Here is a 23972-nt window from a genome sequence, read left to right as displayed (position 1 = left end):
CTCCTCAGAAGTCTTGGGAGACATCTTCTTGGAGAGAGTTACTCCTTGTCTGAAAGGAACATTTCCTTTCTTGGAGTTTTCCATGCTGTACCTTTTGACAATTTTGTCAATGTAAGCAGCCTGGGATAATCCAATTATCCGCTTCGATCTATCTCTATAGAGTCGAAGACCCAGTATGTATGAAGCTTCTCCAAGATCTATCATGGAGAACTGCTGTGACATCCATACCTTGACCGAAGTCAACATTCCTACATCATTCCCAATGAGTAGGATATCGTCCACGTACAATACTAAAAAAGTAATCTTATCCCCACTGGACTTCCTGTAAATACAGGGCTCATCCGGATTATGCTCAAAGTCAAACGTTTTGATGGCAGAAGCCTGCTTAAGTCCATATATGTTTCTGTTGAGTTTACATACCATGTGTTCCTGACTAGCAGCAATAAAGCCTTGCGGCTGCTGCATGAGGATATTTTCACTAAGATCTCCATTCAGGAACGCGGTTTTGACATCCATTTGCCAAATCTCGTAGTTATGGTATGCTGCTACAGCTAGCAGGATCCTAATGGATTTAAGCATGGCCACGGGCGAAAAGGTTTCCTCATAATCGATGCCTTCTTTCTGAGTATACCCTTTCGCCACCAAGCGAGCTTTGTAGGTCTCAATCCTGCCATCGGGGCCCTTCTTCCTCTTGTAGATCCATTTGCAACCAATTGCTTTTACCCCGGAGGGCGGATCTACTAGAGTCCAGACTCCATTGCCATCGAGTCCATCTCAGCTCTAATGGCCTCCACCCACTTCTGGGAATCTATGTCTAACATAGCTTCTGCATAAGTCACGGGATCCTCTTCACTAGTCAAGGCTTCCACCATGTAGGTATCCTGGTCATAACCATATCGGATTGGTGGTCTGGATACCCGAGTGGACCTTCTAGGTTGGTCACTACCTGGAACTTGTGGGAGATCTCCCATTGCTCCTGAGCTCTCCTCATCAAAAACTATTTCCTAACGGTGAGTGTCCATGATGTATTCGGATTCTAAGAATTGGGCGTTTCGACTGCAGAACACTTTCTGCTCACTTGGGTCATAGAATAGATAACCCACTGAATCCTTTGGATAGCCTATAAATAGGCAACGATTGGTTTTGGATTCCAACTTGTCCACACTTGTTCTTTTAACGTGTGCAGAACAACCCCAAATCTTCAAGTGTCTTACACTTGGCTTCCTTCCGGTCCATAGTTCATATGGAGTTTTCGGAACTGATTTGGTTGGAACCCGATTTAGCACGTAGATAGCAGTCTCTAATGCATATCCCCAAAAGGTTGTGGGTAATTCTGAGCGTACGAGAAGTGACCAGACCATGTCCAACAAGGTCCTTTAAGTAGTCCCTGAATTCGTCAGAGAGATACTCGTCACCTTGATCCGATCGAAGGGCCTTAACTTCTCTCCCTAACTGTTTCTCGACTTCCTGTTTGAACTCTCTGAACTTTTCAAAGGATTCAGATTTGTGTCTCATTAGGTACACGTAACCATATCGTGAAAAATCATCTCTAAAGGTGATGAAGTACACTCAGGAGACCACATACATCAGTATGTATTAGGTCAAGTGTGCCTCTAGATCTTTCAGGCTTACCGTCAAATGGCCGCTTAGTCATCTTACCTTGAAGGCAAGGCTCACAAGTGGGAAGATTTTCTACGATTAGAAAATCCAAAGGACCATCTTTTACCAGTCTTGTGATTCGGTCAATACCGATATGGCCAAGTCGGTAATGCCAGAGGCACGTGGGATTAGTTGTATCACGATTCCTTTTCTTGGGATTTTCGACCGACGTAGTTTCGGTTAGGTTAGTTTCTAGAGAAGGATGTAGAACATAGAGACCATTCTCCAATGCCCCGCATGCGATGAATTTGTTTTTCCGTTTAACAGCAAGTCATTGAATTGCTGTGTAACCTTTTTTCCTTCTCATTGTGTGTTTCAGGATCTGGAATCTAAGAAGGTGATTGGAAGTGGCCATGAAGCGAATGGAATATACTTGCTCGACACTCCTGGCCAATGCCTTGGTCATCCCAAGAATGTTGCCTTTGGTTCTACTTCTTCATAGTCTGTCAGTCGAATTATGTTGAGTCATTGTCGTTTTGGTCATTTACCTTTTTCTGCTTTAAGTCATTTACTTTTTGAATTGTTTATGGGAGTCAATGTGTACAGTCTCAATTGTGAGTCATGTTAGTTGTCAAAGCATTGTAGAAACAATTACCCTATAAGAAATAAAAGATCTTTTCCTTTTCATATTGTGCCCTCTGATGTGTGAGGGCCTTACCACTTATCTTCTATAGGGGGCTACAGATATTTCATCCTGTTTATTGATGACTTTTCTAGATTCACTTGGATATACCTAAAAAAATCCCGTGATGAAGTCCCAAGACTTGTGAGGCAATTTCATGAGCTTGTTTTAACCCAATTTGATACCAGAATTAAGGTTTTTAGATCTGACAATGCAAAAGAGTACTTTGAGAAGAGCTTATCCTTGTTGAAGTTGCAAGAAGCCTTTTGTTTGCCTCACATGTTCCTACAAGATTTTGGGGTGATGCTGTTCTTACTGCTACTTATCTTATAAACCGTATTGTCACAGGGGTAGTTCTACAGCGGAAGAAACCCGTGCGGCGTCCAGGCCAAAGTAGGCCAGGACAAGCCTTTCTACGCTTAGAGGCTAGGAGTTGCCCGATGGGATGGCTCCACCAAAGTTAGTAGCACTGGATCATGACCTCAACTCCAATGGCCGGGGCACTCTCCTAGCTCAGACCGGTCCATGGGAGGCGCCGCTTACGTGCTAAAGGGGGACAACCATAATGCAAGGCGACCATGCGCCGATGAGGTGTCTTGGCACTGATGTGAGGGGTCTCCTGTATGCCGAAGATGACAGGCACCCGTGTGCCATGATGATAGGCAACCGCTTGGGCTGAAACACACCCGTGCGCTAGAGGCAACGAGATAGCTCACTCAGCTTGGGCAAGGGACTAGTGTGGTGAAGGGTCATGCTTGAGCCAAGCCCGCATGCCAAGCCTCCCTTGAGTATTGGTAGCGCAGTGCCGGTCCAACACTGTCCCCATGAGCAAGTGTGCGCCCATGAGGAACCCTGGTAGCCATGCTAGCCGTTAACCAGGGCCGCCCCGCAAGGGGTGAAGGTCTAGGAGTGCCAAGGTTAGGCACCCAAGGAGGTCAACCACCCGTCCTCAAAGAGTACGTTAAGCTTTTGGTGGTCTGCCTGAAGATGACATCAGTTCTCTCAAAAATCTTACAGGCGAAAATGACGGTCATGTCCCTAACATAAGCCTGCCAAGCGTAGGCAAGGCTAAGCCAGTGTCAGACCGTCACAGTCTCCCCCACTCAATCCATTTTTGACCTCGACAATGGTCTTCACGTGAATGCGCGTTTGTGTCCCGTGCCATCCACTTCTCCACCAGTTCCAGGGCTCACCTGGTCAACCTGGGTCTTGCCTATGTTGGTGTCCATTTATGGGGACGGAACCATTTCACCGTGCCGGCCTGCTTGGACTTCACCCCTCCAGTGTGGAGGTTACTCAAACTGCGCAATGGCTATGCCGTTGAACTGTGAAAGAAGGGCCCTCGAAGAAATGTGTGTGGTGCTTCGCGGAGGTCCGCCCCATGTATCATCTTACCTCAAGGCTCAACCGTCATCTTGGTAGCTTTTCAGTGATGCTACCGAACACGCTGATAGGTCTACTCCTCATGTTGGCGATGACCTGGGTACCCTTTCACCATGCTGGCCTGCAGACCTCACCTCGCCGATTCGGGTTACTCAAAACTAGCCATGGCTTATGCTCTCTTGGCCCTCGAAACTATGCTTCGCCTTGCCGACTCGGGCTACATCTTCACTCCGAGGGGGCCCCACTGCTGCTGCCTCAAGGAGACCTGACCACAATCTGTGCGAGTGTGACAACTTTTACCCATGAGTTGCCGAACATGCACTCGCCTTGTGATGAGCTTCTGCTGTTGCAAGTGTTCTGCCTGAAAACTGAGCATGTCCACCTGAAACTTTGCTAGTGTAGGACCGCCATGCTCCAACAGCCAACGTAACCACATTCCTAACAAGGCTCACGCGTCTGCCCCCGCATGAGGACAACAACTAATGCATCTGCACTCGCAAGGGAAGCTGTTTTAGGATCATTGGAATGGGAATGCTAACAATGAATGGCCTCTTGCTAGGCCTGATAAGCAATCTGCTCGGGTAGTGTACCCACATTCCTATCAAGGCTCATGCGTCTTCCCCCGCAAGGGAAGCTGTTTTAGTGTCATTGGAATGGGAACATGAACAATGAAAAGGCCTCTTGCCAGGCCTGATCTGAATTCTGCTTGATCCTGGGTGGAATTGCCTAGGGACCGCACCCCACAATGCTGCTTGTCGAAATGACCGCTTCAACTGGCTCTAGGCTAATTTGTTGAAAACCAACTGCGGCAACTTGCTCTGATACCAACTGTCACGGGGGTAGTTCTACAACGGAAGAAACCCGTGTGGTGTCCAAGCCAAGGTAGGCCAGGACAAGCCTTTCTACGCTTAGAGGCTAGGAGTTACCCGATGGGATGGCTCCACCAAAGTCAGTAGCACTGGATCATGACCTCAAGTCCAATGGCCGGGGCACTCTTGGCTCAGACTGGTCCATGGGAGGCGCCGCTTACGTGCTAAAGGGGGACAACCATAATGCAAGGCGACCATGCGCCGATGAGGTGACTTGGCACCGATGTGAGGGGTCTCCTATATGCCGAAGATGACAGGCACCTGTGTGCCATGATGATAGGCAACCGCTTGGGCCGAAACACACCCGTGCGCTAGAGGCAACGGGGTAGCTCACTCAGCTTGGGCAAGGGATTGGCATGGTGAAGGGTCATGCTTGAGCCAAGCTTGCATGCCAAGCCTCCCTTGAGTATCGGTAGCACAGTGTCGGTCCAACACTGTCCCCATGAGCAAGTGTGCGCCCATGAGGAACCCTGGTAGCCATGCTAGCCGTTATCCAGGGCCGCCTCGCAAGGGGATGAAAGTCTAGGAGTGCCAAGGTTAGGCACCCAAGGAGGTCGACCACCCCTCCTCAAAGAGTACGTTAAGCTTTTGGTGATCTGCCTGAAGATGACATCAGTTCTCCCAAAAATCTTACAAGCAAAAATGATGGTCATGTCCCTAACGTAAGCTTGTCAAGCGTAGGCAAGGCTAAGCCTGTGTCAGACCATCACAGTATGCCATCTAGGGTTTTAGGGTTTAAATCCCCCTTCAGTCTTCTTCATCTAGACAGAGATCTTTTTCCAATTCCTTTTCGTGTGTTTGGTTGTACTTGTTATGTTCACATTCCAAGTGCCCAGAGACATAAGTTTGAACCAAATGCCCACAAGTGCATCTTCCTTGGTTATTCCCCCACAAAAAGGTTATTGTTGTTTTGATCCAAAGATTGACACTCGACATGTCTCTATGGATGTTACCTTTGATGAGCTTTCTTCTTTTTATGGTTCCTCTTAGGTAGGACATTGTCAACAGGGGGAGAGTTTGTCACAAGTATTGGCTCTTCCTCTTCCTGTCCCAGTTGAGTCACTTGACAAGCCTGTATCCTCACAAAATGAATCAAAGGAGGATCAGCCACTTCATTCATCTTGCCCTAGTGCTCCTATTTATTTACCTCCTCGTCCTACCCATAATCCCAAAGTGTATCAAAGGCAAAGATCCAGGAATGAGCAAGTTGTTTCCCTTACAACAGATGAGGCTCATACACTCCCAATCACAGATGAGATAACAGGTACTGCTTCAACCCCTTTGGAACCATCATTCCCAGATCTTGATGTCTCCATTGTTGTTAAGAAAGGAAAGCGGAAATGCATTGCACACTACATTTCCAAACACCTTTCTTATGATCTACTTTCTCCTTCATACTTTGCCTACCTCTCTTTAGTTGCTTCTAACCCTATCCCTAGGTCTGTGTCAGAAGCTCTTGGGATTCCAGAATGGAGAGATGCCATGAAGTCTGAAATGGATGCTCTACACAAAAATGATACTTGGGAAGTGGTGGATTTGCCTAAAGGGAAGGATCCGGTTGGATGCAAGTGGGTTTTTACCATTAAATACCGGGCCGATGGGACTATTGAGAGGTACAAGGCCAGACTGGTTGCAAAAGGCTACACACAGACATATGGGATTGACTACCTGGAGACCTTTGCCCCTGTTGCCAATATGACATCTGTGAGGGTTCTCCTATCTCTGGCAGCTCACTTTGATTGGCCTCTTTATCAATTAGATGTAAAGAATGCATTTCTGAATGGTGATTTACATGAGGAGGTCTATATGTCTCTCCCTCCAGGAATGTATGGGAAAGATATGCAAGTCAAGGTATGCAAGTTGAAGAAATCACTTTATGGCCTTAAACGGTTTCCTAGAGCTTGGTTTGAAAATTTAGAGCTGCACTTGTTAAATTCGGCTATGTTCAGACACAATCAGATCATACTCTCTTTGTGAAGAAAAGTGGATCTCTAGCAGTGTATCTCATTGTGTATGTTGATGACATTATAGTGACTGGTAATGATGCCTCAAGCATTCGGGCCTTGAAGTCTTTCCTTCGCACAGAATTTGAGATTAAGGATCTGGGTGAGTTGAGATACTTCCTTGCCATAGAAGTTGTTAGATCTAAGGATGTGATTCTTATCTCCCAGAGGAAATATGTCATTGATTTGCTGTCTGAAACTGGAAAGATGGGTGCTAGACCAGCTATAACTCCCATTGACATGAGTCGAAAACTTTCAGCTTCGAATGGAACATTGTTAGAAGACAAAGGGGTCTTTCAGAGGCTTCTTGGGAAGCTCCTGTACCTGTGCATGACTCGGCCAGATATTGCATATGCTGTCAGTTGTATTAGCCGGTTCATGCATGCTCCCAGAGATACTCATATGGCAGCTGCAGAACGAATTTTGTGTTATTTGAAATGTTAACACATTTCAGAGGCTTCGAATGGAACATTGTTAGAAGACAAAGGGGTCTTTCAGAGGCTTCTTGGGAAGCTCCTGTACCTGTGCATGACTCGGCCAGATATTGCATATGCTGTCAGTTGTATTAGCCAGTTCATGCATGCTCCCAGAGATACTCGTATGGTAGCTGCAGAACGAATTTTGTGTTATCTGAAATGTTAGACAGTTTTGTATGCCCTTAGCTTCAATCCGATTTGATGTACTTTTGTTATTTAGTGTAAATAAATAAAGTGCATGTTTGATTCATGTTGTTTGGTATAATTCTGTGTAAGACCCTAAAACTGGACACTTATAGAGACTCGTGTTAGTTTTAAATGTTCACAACCAATTGGATAAGTCTGGGGAGATTTATCCTGCCAAGGCTGATATTGGTGTGCCACCAAGTGTTGGGATGGCCTGTCTTGGCCACCAGGGTAAGACCCAAGGCACATGCAGTATGGGATTACTCGAATCTTGGAACCGGACCAGATTTCCAGTATTGCCCTGGACCTTGGAGACAGATGGGCATAACTGGAAAGTTACACCTAACCCCTAGACTCAATTATGACACTTCACTAGGTGTTGGATCAGGCTGTCTTTGATATGCCAATCAGTGAGATCCTTAGCGGGGATCAAAACCTAGGTATGTTGGGACAGTCTGAGAATTCATCTGAGTGGGTGATCATAGTGACAGGATCAGCCCCTTTGTCGGACAAAGGTAATGATCGGGAATGCACTCTCTCTGATGGAAACCAAACTGCCGACAGTTGATTTCAATCGTTGGAATTTTGTTTTGCAAAATTAATATATACATATATATATTTGTACAGTTTCAAAATGTTTGCAAATGGTTTTAATTCCCGGGATCCATGTGAGTGGAGAGTGCAGCACTGTTCCTTGCACCCGAGGGAGAGGTCCTCTCTTGTCGGGCAGTGCTTGATCATTAAGGGCTGAGAGGTTAAGTGTAAGACCATTTAGGATAGTACCTGATGGGCTAATCTTGCACCTGCCCATAGTCCCTGGGTTTTTATAAGATGGCTTGGACTAGGGACCACTTAATGTAAGTGTTGGGCCCATAGGGTGCATGTGATGGGCTCAGGGGTTCACTGAGCTTTTTCAGTGAATTCGGCTGGGCCTTGTAATAAAGGCTGGGCCAAACCCATGTGGCTGGTGTGTAGATCAATAATTGGGTCCCACGCCATACAAAGAAGCCCAACTGGGCAGTAGATTGGAAACTAGTTAAGCACTGAACACTTAATGGGCCAAAAGCCCATTTCAAGTTGGGCTGATATGATCACCCATCTATGGGGTGGATCTGAGATTAATGTTAGCAAAAGGATTGGGCCTTTAACCTTATCCACTCTGGGAGACCAAATTCAAATCAGATTTGAATCTGGTAACCTCCTGATAAGATCAGGAGTAAGCTAACTTAATCTGGAGATAGGATTAAGATAATCCCCTATCCAAATACTGATTTGGATTGGGATAACTCCTAATTTAGGAGGTTTTCTTAATCAAGAAGAAAGGAGGAGAAACCCTAAGAGAAAAAAGAGATTTTCGAACCAAGGGTTCAAGTAAGAAAGCATCCTAAGAACTGAGATTAGATCTCATACACACTCTAGAGAGAAGAGAAGCAATCCAGCCATCTTCGTCCCAGGAGTTCTCCTCCAGCCGTCGCCATTCCTTCTTGCAAGATTTGATCTTTGCAGAAGAAAGAAATCAAGAAATCAATTCTTGACAGCAGTCTTGCAGAAAAGACTATAAAAGATTTGGTGCTTAGAGTTTCCAGAGGGTTCTTGAGAAGGATCCAGTGTGTAGGACGCACTTTGCTGGTTTTGTTCCACCTACAACTGTGTCATCTTCAACAGGAGCGGATCTTGGTGTCATCTTTGGGCGTGAACACCAACTTTGGGAGATACTGCTTCTCTGGATCAGGTATAATCCTCCCTTTTCCTTTTGGTTCAGATCTAGTTCGATTATGGTTCAAGTAGGATCCTTGAATATTGTATTCTAAATTTAGGGAATACGATTCCCAGTTGGGAGAAGGTAGGAAAATTTTTGAAATTCGCCCACCCATTCTGCAATCTTTTTGGCGTCCATAAGACATTCTTTCATGAAAGGCTCTCCAGGAAAAGGAATTCTATTTACCAAGCATGGTCATCTGAAGCTTGAAGCATATACTGATGCTGATTGGGCTGGAAATATTGATGATAGAAGATTTACTTCAGGGTATTGTAGTCTAGTGGTTGGTAATGTTGTCTCTTAGAGGAGTAAGAAACAATCAGTTGTGGCCCGATCATCCGCAGAAGCAGAATATAGAGCCATGGCACATGGAGTCTCTGAATTGTTATGGCTAAGGTCCTTAATGGAGGAGCTTGAGATTGATCATGACAAACCAATGATGTTGTATTGTAATAATCAGGCTGCCATCAACATTGCTCACAACCCAGTACAACATGATCAAACCAAACATATTGAGGTTGATAGACACTTCATTCGAGAAAGAGTCTCTTCCGGTGAAGTGTGTCTTCCATTCATTGCTTCTGAAGGACAATTGGCAGATTTCCTCAGCAAGGGTATTTTCAGAGCAAGGCTTCAACATGACACTGGCAAGCTGGGCATAATTAACATCTATGCTCAGCTTGAGGGGGAGTGTAGAGGAGATGGGCCGAATGGCCCATAGGCTGTTGTTCTATGTTATGTTTATGTTTTTCTCTGTAATGGGCCTTATTTTGGGCCCATACTCTTATATACTCTGTTTTGTAATTTCTTGCCCATCCAAGGGCCTCTCTGTAATATTTCAAAGATTAACTTAATAAAATGATTTAGAGTGTTAGAGGGAGGTTTAGTTCGAACCTCTCTTCTTTAACTCTCTCATTGCCGCCAGCTCTCCCTCTCTCTCAACTTCTTAATCTTCTCTTGTTCATTTTTCTGGTTTTGCATCTAATCTCAAGCAGTTCTATACTTCAAGAGGGTTGTTTCCAACTGTTATGTTTCCTTGGCTCATTTATCCCCTACCCATTAGAAATCTCTCTCTCTCTCCTATCTTCTGTTTTCATTCCTCATTCTGTCTAGGAAGCTCTTGCCTCCTTTTACTTGTAGCAAGTGATGGATTAATAATTTCATGCTTTTTAATCCAACCATATTTCGCCTGAAGTACTTCTTGGGTATTAAAGTTGCCTGTTCAAAGTGGGGAATCTCTTTATCACAAAGGAATTATGTTTTAGATTTGTTGGATGAGACTGGGCTATTAGGTGTCAAATCAATTGAGACACCCAGGGATCCCAATGTAAAGATGACTGATAGTCAAGGGGAATTGTTCAGTGACCCTGGAAGGTATAGGAGGCTAGTTTTTAGGCTTATTTGCCTCCCTATTACCTGTCCTGATATCTCTTTCAGTATAGGTATTCTGAGCCAATTTTTGTAGAATCCCACAACTATTCATTGGGAAGGTGTGGTTAGAGTGTTGAAATACCTAATGGTGCTCCTAGTTGTGGTCGATTGTATAAGGAAGGGGGGTGGAAGGGTATTTAGATGTAGATTGGGCAGGATCTTTAATGGACTGAAGTCTACCACTAGTTATTGTACCTTCCTATATGGGAATCTAGTCAAATGGAAAAGCAAAAAATAGAGTGTAGTTGCTAGAAGTAGTGCTAAAGCTGAGTACAGGGCAGTGACACACACACCACTTGTGAATTAATTTGGTTAAAGCATCTCTTACAAGAGATTCATTCCTGCTAGCAAGCCAATCAAGCTCTTTTGTGATAATCAAATTGCCATTCACATTGTTTCCAATCCAGTTTTCCCTGATAGGATTAAACACATTGAAGTTGATTGTCATTTTGTGGAGATGTTGTCACACCATATGTGAGATTAGAAGATAACTAGCTGACTTATTCACCAAGAGTACAAGTCCCAGGATTGTTATATTTGTAACAAGCTGGAGCCTTATGAGATATGTGCTCCATCTTGAGGGGGAGTGTTAAAGTCTAGCACCAAGGGTATTTCTGTCTCTTTGTTATTTCTAATCTATTTGGTGCATGTAACTTACGGATGACATTTTTGTAATTCCCATTCTTATTAGAAGTCTAATACACTTTTTTTCTCTATCAGCCCTATAAGAACTTTCATGTAGTCCTTTTGGCCCATAAGGGTTTTCTTGTAAATTCTATAAGCTCATATGGGCTTTCTTGTAAATATTTTTAATATTATAAAGGCTCTTTGGGTAGTGGGTGTCGAATTCATTCTTGACACCCCTGAAATCTGGTGTTAGACTTTCTATTGTTCATCTTGTTGACATGGTATCAGAGCAGGTTCTCTGTACCAGCTCTTAGCATATGATTTCTATTCAAGATTGAAGGTTAATCTTGAGTTCCACATCTGGTTTGAAGTTCTGTAGTCTGTTTTGATCAGTCAACATCATACTCTGTTCTGTTCTAGATCTCCGCACAAACAACTTTTGGGTTTTTGTTGGTTCTCTTGTCTGAAGCATCAGACCTGCATAAAACTTTTGATTTAGTGTCACCCAGAGAAGTATTACGATATCTCCTTACCTGGTCTGGTTCGAATCTGTCTGGAAAGAGTTCTGAGTTCTACTGGTGTTTCTTCTGGAAAAGACGCCTAACAGGTCATCTCCTACTCTCAATTGGCTGTTACAATCACTGTGTAGCCCTAGATTTGGTGTCACCCTAGGGTTTTCTTTCTGTATTTCCATCAGCCCAGATATCAGACTGCTTGGTTGAGAGTTTTGAACCCTTCTTGGATTTGACAATCCTAAAATTTACTATTTCTGGGCTGTCAACTTTATGTCCTCTGCTTCTGGAGGTGTTTATGGTATTGCTTTGAAACTCTTGGACCTAATTTGTATGCTGGGTTATTTTTCTAATCTTCTGAATTGAAGTGTGCCACTGCCAAACCTATATTTTCTGTTATTACTGTGTTTGGACTGTTATTTCTTGCTGAAATGGCCTCCGATAGAGTAGATGTCGTTCTGGTGAAGCTCAATGGAGCAAACTATGGGATGTGGAAATTTCATTTTGATTTTTATGTTGAAGGAAAGGGATTGGATGGGTATTTAAATTGGGATGTTGTTAAACAAGCTGAAACAGATACTAAAGCTTTCCAACAATGGAAGTTGGATAATGGCAAACATGTCTCTTCGATTCTAAGTTCTATAGAATCCCACATTGCTGTTCCTATGAGGAGGATGAAGACTGCTTATGAAATGTATTCCTATCTTAAGAAAGTGTATCAGCAATCTAATATGTCAAGGCAATATCAAATTGAATCAGAAATTTTTGCATACTCTCAAGGAGATAGAAAGATTCAAGATTATTACTCAGGTTTTCTTGACTTGTGGGCTGAATATGAGCTTGTTATTATTGAACCTTCTGACCTGGCAGAATGTGTGAAATACTTTCAGAAACACTTTGAAAAGAGAGAAGAAAATCAGTTCCTAATGAGGCTCAGACCTGAATATGATAGTGCCATCCTAGGGGAAGACATACCCTAATCCCTCAGATACAATCCACCAATATGTTAACAAGCCAGTCTCCAGACTAGAAGTGCAATAGCCAAACATTATCTTTAACAGTATCCAGATTTTCTGTTGAGATTATGTTGTTAATTCAAAAAATGGTCAAATTTTTCTTTAGCATGTACTTCCTCTATTTATTATCAGCATATTATCTGTCAGACTGTTAAACCAGTCATAATGACACCAAGTCACAACTTCTGCAGCTGGTATAATAGCATTAGCATGATGTTATTCAACTTCCTAGTCATTTAAACTTTCTTCTGAAACTATTCATCACTAAATTCACCTTTTACATGTGTTTATTGACTGATGACACCATGTTTTACAAACTCCCTTGACTTCTCCAAGGTATCTTTTCTGGTTTTTTGATAACTTTGATAATGTTCTATTTTATAATTGCAGCTACTAGCTAATAATAGTCTGCACTTATTTTATCTCTTAGCTATTTCACCAGGTAATATAGTTGATTTTCTGGGTGCCATGTCAATAATTCTTCCTTTGTTTAGATTGCATAGAATACTCATACCAAAGCCGTGAACAACACAGGTGGAGATAGATCTTCTAACTGGAGGAACCACAATTTTACGAACTGATATTATATATGACTGTGGACAAAGCCTGAACCCCGCTGTGGATCTAGGACAGGTTGGTTTAAATGCAATCTTATTTGCAACTGTACCATCACTTTTTTAGTTCATATTCTATTTTTCCTATTTTGAATTCTTACCCTTTGGAAGTTTATGCTCTTTTGTTTGCTTATACATTTGTCCATGACCATATGCCATAGCATGTCCAAATAGCCTATATCAAATGAAAGCTCAATTGACAGATCACAGTTATGAAACTCTTGCCAGAAGTGAAACTAACAATTGTTTTGGTCCTGCTAAACCTTTTATGTGAAGAATTAACCTGATTGGATGATTTGTACCATTCAACTACTGTTTTAGTGGCCAGACCAATCTGATTGGTCGGTCATATGTGTTGGAAAATTAGTATCAGAAGGGTTGATTGAATCTCAAGTACCCATGAAACTTAATCTCTGATGAGATAAAGTACCAAGACTATGCGGTCCAAAAGGCCTGTAGAATGGTTAAGATTATGTTATTGGGCTTCCTTTGTTCTAGAAGGTTGACCAGGTAAAAGACATTGAATAGGTGCTCTTAAATGCTAAAATTATTATATTGGGCCTCACATTCCAAAAATATCTTTGCACAGATTGAAGGTGCTTTTGTTCAAGGAATTGGCTTTTTCATGCTGGAAGAGTACCTGAGCAACTCAGATGGGCTGGTGGTATCAGATGGCACATGGACATACAAGATTCCCACCATAGACACAATCCCAAAACAATTCAATGTTGAGATCCTAAATAGTGGACATCATCAAAAACGTGTTCTGTCCTCCAAAGGTAGATTCTAAACAATGATTAGATGCTCTTTGACTAACTTATCTATCTGTTAATTATAAGGTTTCAAAGAAGATCAACTCTAACGGACAGTTAAACTTGTTCATTAGTTAATTAGCTACCTATTCCCCTTGTTTTCCACTTAATTATATTGGGCTTAGTTCAATGGCGAAAATTAGTGGAATGAGTCGTCTTAGACGGAAAGAAACTGGGGGACTGGGGTTGGGGGGTGGGGGGAAGATTCTTGTAGGGATTGGTGTGTTGTTGGTCTTTCCTTCCATGAATAACAAGTGAGAATTGAAGGAATCCGGATGGACAAATAGAGGTCATCAAGAACTTAAACTATAACCTACAACTAGCAATGCCAAATGAAAAAGTAATTCCCATTCATATAAATTATCCAATTTCCATTCAATGATTCAATATAAAATATCCAATCAAGTAAGTTAATTGGTTGGTTATTATCATGGTTTGTTATTTTGATACGAATGGACATTTTTTTATTTTTTGTATTTCACTAAGATATTTGGAAAATCTAAAAAATCAGGAAGTTTTCTAGAAACATGAAATTAGTTAATAAATCTCAAAGGAATCATTAGAAGAAATATAATTGCACATTTGAGGCTTAAAAACCATAGAAAAGAACCATATAAATCAAATAGGAGAAAATTAACAGACTTCTAAAGGTATCTCTCTCTTTCTCTCTCTCTCTCTCTGTTATCCATCTCTTTATTAAATATGTTGATACCGATCTCTTTATTAAATATGTCAATCACTTGCCATTTTGAATGTTGTCTTTTTTGTTACTATATATTTTGATTAGATTGACAATACCCCTTTTTAGTTACATGCATTCTTCTTTTGAACCATGGTGACTTAGCAAGTGAATAATATGAAAATAGTAAGCCAATTATTCCAATCCCCAGTTCTCCATTGGTTCTTTTAGGAAAATACTTTAAAATTTGTGACAATTTTAATGAAATATAGAAAAGCTTTTAACAATATTTTAAAATTTTAAATCATAAATATATAGTCTGGCAATGAAATTTGAAATATCATCAACATATCGTAGAGAAGAGGAGGATCCATGAACACTTCTTCCTGTAAATCCCCATTATGAAATGCATTCTTAATGTGGGATCTAAGCCTGCTAATAACTTGAAAGCCATCATTTCATCAATGTCTATTATGTTTCTTTGTATCACTCATGCTGTCCCAATTAATCACTAGTTGATGATCAAACTCCTTTGGAAGCTCTTCAAGTGTAGAAAATCCATGCTGTCCTCTTGCTTCAAGGCAACTAAATCTTGGGTTGACTGGTCGATATGTGCATTATTTTTTCTGTCCATATGCATTTGAGATCTTCTCTCAAATCCTTAAGGCTGTAGGGAGATGTTGGACTGTTGTAGAGATCTTCAGAGTCGTTGAAAATAGTAGCCATGACATTATGGCTGTGTTTTCTCTACACCATACCATGTATTCAGATTAATCCTCCTTTGGCTCCTTGATTTTTCTATTCATATACCCTAACAATCCACATCCAGTGATAAATAACTTGTCTAAAATAAACCATGCCCTCCAGTTGTAATAGTCCAACTAGGGCTGTTGGATGTACACGTTTGGTTTGGCTGTATATAATTTACCCAACTGAACGGACATCCTCAGATTGTCAGTTAGTCAATATGATTACCTATATTCTATTGATTTTAATTAAATGAAAAAACTGTCACTGGCAGCTGTAACTCAAAATCCCTACTGCAGTACAGAAATTAGAACTTTTAACTTTTGAGCTTTAGAATCCATCAACAGAGGCTAAAGGTAAGAGTCTAAAAAGTAAAAAGGACAAGATTTAACGTCTGTACCGTACATCTAATGCCGCTAACGATAAGACGTTTCCATTGCATGGTTTAAAGTATGTATACGATACACCCTGTATTGTATCTTTTGAGAATGATATGCTCCAAAACGCCTGTTTTTATGTGTTTCGAAACCCCAACTTTTTTAATAAAAAAGCTTGTTTTTAGCGTCTCAAAAAACCAAAATTTGAAAACAAAAACTAAAAAAAGAAGAGTTTCGGGCATTTCTAAGTACCGAGATGATACTGCCGATATGCATATCGTATCGATACTCTGAACCTTGTTCCATTGCTAGTTCTTTTAATAGGTAAGTTACCAGACATCATTTAAATTTGTTACCTTAAAGACGGATCTGTTCAGTTTTTTGTCGATTTGAGCACTTAAAAACTGAATACCGATCCAACTGTTTGGGTTATATTTTTTCTTGAACCGAAACCGACCATTAACATTTAAAACCAACCAAATCGGTTTGAGTTTGGTCAGTTTGATTCATTTCATGAACAGCCCTACGTCCAACCTCACATTAGTGATTTGAAGGCCGGCCAGGTTAGGTCTATCAAGGATAGTGGATTCTCAGTTGGTCTATTGTCTCTTGGAGTATCTTCTCCAGTTCTGGAAGACATCTTACTCTCTTACACACAAAACTCACAGCTGTTCAACCCTTGGAAAACAATTCAGCCTAAATGCCAATAGAACAGACTTATAGAGGAGTTTCTCTTACGCAACAGAACTTCAATAGATAATCACCTGAACTTTTCTCCTCAGTACAGCACTCTCTACTAGTCGGCTGACTACAAGCTCTAATATGAACCCTAGTAGGGTATAGAACAACTAGCCGAGCTTCTTGGTTTCTGCACAAAGGTAGAACCCTGAAACTGATTTCTAGCTGTGTATTATCAGTTCTAGGGTTGCTTAAGAATAACCTTTAATAGGAAAAATAAAAAAGTTCAAGAACAAGATAGAAGAGATTGGGACAGATTCTTCTGTGTTTTATTGCTCTGATTACCATAAACAATGAACACGAACCCAAAGAAGAAAAGAAAACATGGAAAAGAAAGAGGAATGGAAGAATGGGTGGAAGATCAGCTAAATATTAGTATTTATATCAACGATCTAATTAGAGTCCAAAAGCCACAACTACCCCTCATTAGGCGATAACAAGAAATAAAGAAGATCATGGTCCCAAAACTTATGACCATTAAAATGAACGAAAGTACAGATGCTCTAAATGTAAAAGTTAGCCATTTCTCAGGGTCCATTTGGTTTGTGGGAATAGGGTTCTGGAATCAGATCCAACCGTTTGGTTGGGCAGAAATAGAATCCAATTCCCATTTCTGGTGGAATTGCATTCCCCCATTTAAAGGTGAAAGAATAGTAGGATCCATCTAATGGATGCCAAGAAAGGTGCTGAATGGGGGGCGAATTTCAGAAAAAATTTCCTACCTTCTTCCAACTGGGAATCATATTCCCTAAATTTAGAATACATTATTCAAGGATCCTACTTGAACCATAAACAAACCAGATCTGAACCAAAAGGAAACAAGAAGGATTATACCTGATCCGGAGAAATAATATCTCCCAAAGTTGGTGTTCACGCCCAAAAAAGTAACCAAGATCCGCTCCTGCTGAAGATGACACAGCTGTGGATGGAACGAAACCAGTAGGGTGCGTCCTACACACTGGATTCTTCACAAGAACCCTCTGGAAACCTTGAACACCGAATCCTAGTGTCTTTCTTGCAAGACTATTGTCAAGAACTGCTTTTTTGACTTCCTGTTGCTGCAAAGATCCAATCTTCCAACAGGTAGTGGCGGTGGCTGAAGGAGGAGAAGTCCAGAGACGAAGATGGCAGAATTGTCTCTTCTCTCTAGAGTCTGTGAGAGATCAAATCTCAGATTGCATGATGTGTTTCTTGCTTACTCAAACCCCCTAGTTCGAAATCTGATATTTCTGCTAGGGTTTTCTCCTCTTTCTTCTTGATTAAGAAACCTCTCAATATTTTGGGAGTTATCCCAATCCAAATCAGTATTTGGATAGAGGTTAATCTTAATCCTATATGCAGATTAAGTTAGTTAACTCCTGATCTTATTAGGAGGTTACCAGATTCAAATCTAATTTGAATTTGGTCTCTTAGAGTGGATAAGGTCAAAAACCCAATCCTTTTACTAACACTAATCTCAGATTCGCCCTATGAACTGGTGATCATATCAGCCCAGTTCGAAATGGGCTTTTGGCCCATTAAGTGTTCAGTGTTTAACTAGTTTCCAACCTGCTGCCCAGTTGGGCTTCTTTGTATGGCGTGGGACCCAAGCATTGATCTACACACCAGCCACATGGGTTCGGCCCAGCCTTTATTACAAGGCCCATCCGAATTCACTGAAAGACTCAGCGACCCCCTTGAGCCCATCACATGGACCCTATGGGCCCAACACTTACATTAAGTGGTCCCTGGGCCAAGCCATCTTATAAAAATCCAGGGAATGTGGGCAGGTGCGAGATTAGCCCATCAGGTATTATCCTAAATGGTCTTACAGTTAACCTCTCAGCCCTTAATGATCAAGCACTGCCCGACAAGAGAAGACCTCTCTCTCGACTGCAAGGAACAGTGCCGCACTCTCTACTCACATGGATCCCAGGAATTGAAACCTTTTGCAAATCTTTTGAAACCGTACATATACATATATATATATATATTATTTTACAAAACAAAATTCCAACAATTGAAATCAATTGCCGGTAGTTTGGTTTCCATCAGAGAGAGTGCATTCCCGATCATTAACATTGTCCGACAAAGGGACTGATCCTGTCACTATGACCACTCACTCAGATGAATTCTCAGACTGCCCCAACATGTCCAGGTTTTGACCCCCACTTAGGATCTCACTAATTGACACATCAAAGACAGCCCGATTCGACAATTAGTGATGTGTCATAATCGAGTCTAGGGGTCAGGTGTAACTTTCCAGTTTTGCCCATCTGTCTCCAAGGTCTAGGGCAATACTGGAAATCTGGTCCGGTTCAAGGGTTCAAGCAATCCCATACTACATGTGCCTTGGGTCTTACCTTGATGGCTGAAACAAGTCATCCCAACACTTGATGGCACACCAATATCAGCCTTGGCATGATAAATCTCCCCAGACTTATCCAATGGCTGTGAACATTTAAAACTAACACAAGTTTCTATAAGTGTCCAGTTTTAGGGTTTTACACAGAATTACACCAAACAACATGAATCAAACATGCACTTTAATTTATTTCCACTAAATAACAAAAGTACATCAAATCCGATTGAAGCTAAGGGCATACAAGACTGTCTAACAACTCCCACTTGCACTTAAGTCCAATTTGGTACAAGCCAGAGTCCCATACTTTCCACGTGTTTCTCAAACACCTTCTGTGTAAGTGGCTTAGTCAATGGGTCTACCACATTATCCGCTGATGCTACTTTCTGAATTAGGACATCCCCTCTACCAACGATCTCCCGCAGTACATGGTACTTCCTCTCGATGTGTTTTGACTTCGAGTGGGCCCGAGGCTCTTTAGCCTGAGCAATCGCTCCATTGTTGTCACACAACAACGGGATGGGTGATGTGCTAGACGGAATCACTCCCAATTCGTGTATGAATTTCTTCATCCACACGGCTTCCTTGGAAGTTTCACTTGCGGCAATGTACTCGGCCTCGGTTGTGGAGTCTGCAGTGGACCCCTATTTGCTGCTTTTCCAGCAAACAGCACACGATCCTATCGTGAAAACATACCTAGATGTAGACTTTTTATCATCTGGATCCGACTGGAAATTGGCATCGGTATACCCCAGAACTTGTAGTGAACTACCATCGAATACCAGACAAAACTCTTTTGTCCTTCGAAAGTATTTAAGTATGTTCTTCACAGCAGTCCAATGCTCCTGCCCTGGGTTAGCTTGGAATCTACTTACCACACTCACCGCCTGAGCTATGTCCGGGCGAGTGCACAGCATGGCATACATGATGCTCCCTACGGCTGAGGCATAGAGAGCGTCTCTCATGCCCTCAATCTCCTCAGAGGTCTTGGGAGACATCTTCTTGGAGAGAGTTACTCCATGTCTGAAAGGAACATTTCCTTTCTTGGAGTTTTCCATGCTGTACCTTTTGACAATTTTGTCAATGTAAGCAGCCTGGGATAATCCAATTATCCGCTTCGATCTATCTCTATAGAGTCGAAGACCCAGTATGTATGAAGCTTCTCCAACATCTTTCATGGAGAACTGCTGTGACATCCATACCTTGACCGAAGTCAACAATCCTACATCATTCCCAATGAGTAGGATATTGTCCACGTACAATACTAAAAAAGTAATCTTATCCCCACTGGACTTCCTGTAAACACAGGGCTCATCCGGATTCTGCTCAAAGTCAAACGTTTTGACGGCAGAATCAAAACGGATGTTCCAACTCCTAGAAGCCTACTTAAGTCCATATATGGATCTGTTGAGTTTACATACCATGTGTTCCTGACCAGCAGCAATAAAGCCTTGCGGCTGCTTCATGTAGATATCTTCACTAAGATCTCCATTCAGGAACGTGGTTTTGACATCCATTTGCCAAATCTCGTAGTTATGGTATGTTGCTACAGCTAGCAGGATTCTAATGGATTTAAGCATGGCCACGGGCGAAAAGGTTTCCTCATAATCGTTGCCTTCTTTCTGAGTATACCATTTCGCCACCAAGCGAGCTTTGTAGGTCTCAATCCTGCCATCGGGGCCCTTCTTCCTCTTGTAGATCCATTTGCAACCAATTGCTTTTACCCCGGAGGGCAGATCTATTAGAGTCCAGACTCCATTGGTCTCCATCGAATCCATCTCAGCTCTCATGGCCTCCACCCACTTTTGGGAATCTATGTCTAACATAGCTTCTGCGTAAGTCACGAGATCCTCTTCACTAGTTAAGGGACACCATGGCAATGATGTGCATTCAGCCATGGTGTGTGCAAGAGCCACTAACGAGTTAACATGGGCCTAGTGCTTATGGCCCATGGTCGCAGCACATCATACATCCAAACATCACATGTAAAGGAAGAATTGATCCAATCAATTAACTGCTGTAAAGCCCATCGAATGACCCATTTAAAACTTAAAGCATTAACAATTAATGTTTACTAGGTGTCTGGGCTGAATTGCAGTTAGCAGTTCGGCCCATACAGCTTTTCTCACAACAATGGGCTTTTGCAGTTTTAACCCTTTAAAACTGGGCTTTACAGGTGGGCCGAATTAATCCCTATAATTGAACATCAGATTTGGAATAATCAGTGTGAGAAATATGGACTGAAAAACAGGCCCCCTTCGAATCTCAGATTCGGTCCAAACAATTTTGGTCCAATCTAGTCCGAAAAGGTCCAAAACTGATTTTCAATTCAAGAATTAATTCAAGAGAGATCTGAAATTAATAATTTTTTATTTTAGACAATCACAAATCAAAAATATGGATTGTTCGTACCACCTGCAAAACAGAGGTTAATCACAAAAGTTATAGTTTCATAAACTGTAAATCGCAGTATGCGATTTCTCCATCTGCAAATCTCCAGCGCCGCCATCTTCTTCCTTCTTCTTTAATCATGAAAATAAATAAAAAACAGAAATCTTATTTCTATTAATTAATTACATTCTTGATCAAATCCTATACATTCAGTCTAGAAAAATAAAAAAAATTATTTACAGACCGAATAATAATAAAAGGAAGAAAAAAGGGTGCGCAGACTATCTGCGCCAAATCTGCACTGCGATCTCCAGGTTCGAACAATCCATTAAATCAAAAATAAATAAAGAACAATTCTAAATAAATTTTAGGATTTAACAAAATTAATTTCAGATCAAACGCCCTTAACAAGAAACCATTTCTTGAAAAAAAAAGGAAAGCAATCTGCGCAGATCTTGGCAGAACATTTTTTGTTCATCTGCGCAAGGTCAGATCTGATTTTCTTTTGGTTCAAGATTCGAACCTGTGGCTCTGATACCACTGAAAGAATGGTAGGGTCCATCTAATGGACGCCAAGAAAGGTGCGGAATGGGGAGCGAATTTCAGAAATAATTTCCTACATTCTTCCAACTGGGAATCATATTCCCTAAATTTAGAATACATTATTCAAGGACCCTCCTTGAACCATAAACAAACCAGATCTGAACCAAAAGGAAACAGGAAGGATTATACCTGATCCGGAGAAATAATATCTCCCAAAGTTGGTGTTCACGCCCAAAGAAGTAACCAAGATCCGCTCCTGTTGAAGATGACACAGTTGTGGATGGAACGGAACCAGCAGGGTGCGTCCTACACACTGGATTCTTCACAAGAACCCTCTGGAAACCTTGAACACCGAATCCTAGTGTCTTTATTGCAAGACTATTGTCAAGAACTGCTTTATTGACTTCATGTTGCTGCAAAGATCCAATCTTCCAACAGGTAGTGGCGGCAGCTGAAGGAGGAGAAGTCCAGGGACAAATAGGGCAGAATTGTCTCTTTTCTCTGGAGTCTGTGAGAGATCAAATTTCAGATTGCAGGATGTGTTTCTTACTTAAGAATAACCTTTAATAGGAAAAATAAAAAAGTTCAAGAACAAGATAGAAGAGATTGGGACAGGTTCTTCTGTGTTTTATTGCTCTGATTACCATAAACAATGAACACGAACCCAAAGAAGAAAAGAAAACTTGGAATGGGTGGAAGATCAGCTAAATATTAGTATTTATATCAACGATCTAATTAGAGTCCAAAAGCCACAACTACCCCTCATTAGGCGGTAACAAGAAATAAAGATCATGGTCCCAAAACTTATGACCATTAAAATGAACGAAAGTACAGATGCTCTAAATGTAAAAGTTAGCCATTTCTCAGGGTCCATTTGGTTTGTGGGAATAGGGTTCTGGAATCAGATCCAACCGTTTGGTTGGGCAGAAATAGAATCCAATTCCCGTTTCTGGTGGAATTGCATTCCTCCATTTAAAGGAATGGTCATTCTCTCCCCCTCCCCTGGGAATGAGAATCCCATTCGAGCTGATTTTGATTCCGATTCCAATTCCTGTCTGAACTAAGCAGGTAGGGGGAAGGGGAATAGACCATTCTGATTCTGATTCCAACGAATTGCAATTCTGATTCCAAATTCAATTCTCTATCAGAATGATGCATGATTTAGATCATTTCTTAGTGTTGTTTAATTGTGATTAATAGTGATTGCGTCTGTTGTGCAGCTTCTGGAGAGCCTCCTCTACTTCTAGCAGTTTCCGTTCACTGTGCAACAAGATCAGCAATAAGAGAAGCCCGGAAAGAGCTTTTCTCTTTGCACAAGTTAGAAGGATCTCATTCGATGTTTCAGCTTGACATCCCCGCAACCATGCCTGTTGTCAAGGAGCTATGTGGGCTTGACAACGTGGAGAGATATCTAGAGAACTTGCTTTCTCATCAGTAAATTAGCTTGTGTGTTTACTTGGAATATCGGATAACAGCCCATAGATTGCAACTTTGTCCTTGTGGCATACTATGGCATATGGTCATGAATTAACAAATATATACGCCGAGTATCTTGTCATCCTCCCAAATTGACTACGTATTGGTAATCTCCTGAAACAGAAAAGCTTTTAATGTAAAAAGAGTGACAAATACAAGGCTTTGTTGTCAACCTTGGCAAAACCAGTGTTTTCTGATTTACCAGACTCTGAGAATCCATTGATTCTTGAAGGACAATTCAGTGTGACATTTTTTTTGTCCTTGCTTATATAAATAAATGAACAGAGAAACGTACACAATGAATGTTATTTTCCCTATAAAATAATTAACAAAGATAATCATTTGAACTCCTATAGGTTTATAATGTAAAAATTCAACCAGATATATACTATTGTAAGAGTTTATACCTTCCTATATACGTCAATGCAAAGCCCTTGCTTTTCTTGGTTTTGTCAAGTCACATACGTTGGGACATACAACAGATTAGTTTTTGAAAAATTTCTTAAGTGAACAGGAACAAGATTTAAGTGTTGAGAAGATAAGGCATAAGATTGTGGAATGTGGCTTGGTGTCATTCCACCCGAATCAAGGTGTTTTGAGGTTATATGGCATCTCTGTGTATTTCTGAGATTTATATTGGCTTTCCAAGTGCATTTTAATTTTTCTAGCATTTAACGTTTTTTTTTTTAAATTTACTAGTAGGGACCTGTG

At 41.4% G+C, this 23972-nt stretch overlaps 1 protein-coding gene across 4 annotated transcripts in view; it reads left to right on the top strand.

Annotated features, from left to right (window-relative positions):
* The window catches only part of LOC148848927 (abscisic-aldehyde oxidase-like), a 126029-nt gene extending 102465 nt beyond the window's left edge, over nucleotides 1-23564 (top strand). For all 4 annotated transcript variants that reach the window (XM_088951960.1, XM_088951959.1, XM_088951961.1 and 1 more), the window contains 3 exons: nucleotides 13078-13176; nucleotides 13747-13936; nucleotides 23006-23564. In XM_088951960.1, coding sequence (XP_088808086.1) covers nucleotides 13078-13176; nucleotides 13747-13936; nucleotides 23006-23223 — 507 coding nt within the window. In that variant the 3' untranslated portion in view covers nucleotides 23224-23564. The remainder of the gene's footprint in view (nucleotides 1-13077; nucleotides 13177-13746; nucleotides 13937-23005) is intronic.
* Nucleotides 23565-23972: the final 408 nt, after the last annotated feature.

The sequence above is a fragment of the Nelumbo lutea genome, chromosome 6, assembly GCF_056320005.1.
Source record: "Nelumbo lutea isolate HS-2025 chromosome 6, American lotus-T2T, whole genome shotgun sequence".
NCBI classification, from domain to species: Eukaryota; Viridiplantae; Streptophyta; class Magnoliopsida; order Proteales; family Nelumbonaceae; genus Nelumbo; species Nelumbo lutea.
The sequence above is the reverse complement of the archived record's forward strand: the minus strand, read 5'-3'. Positions and strand labels throughout refer to the sequence as shown.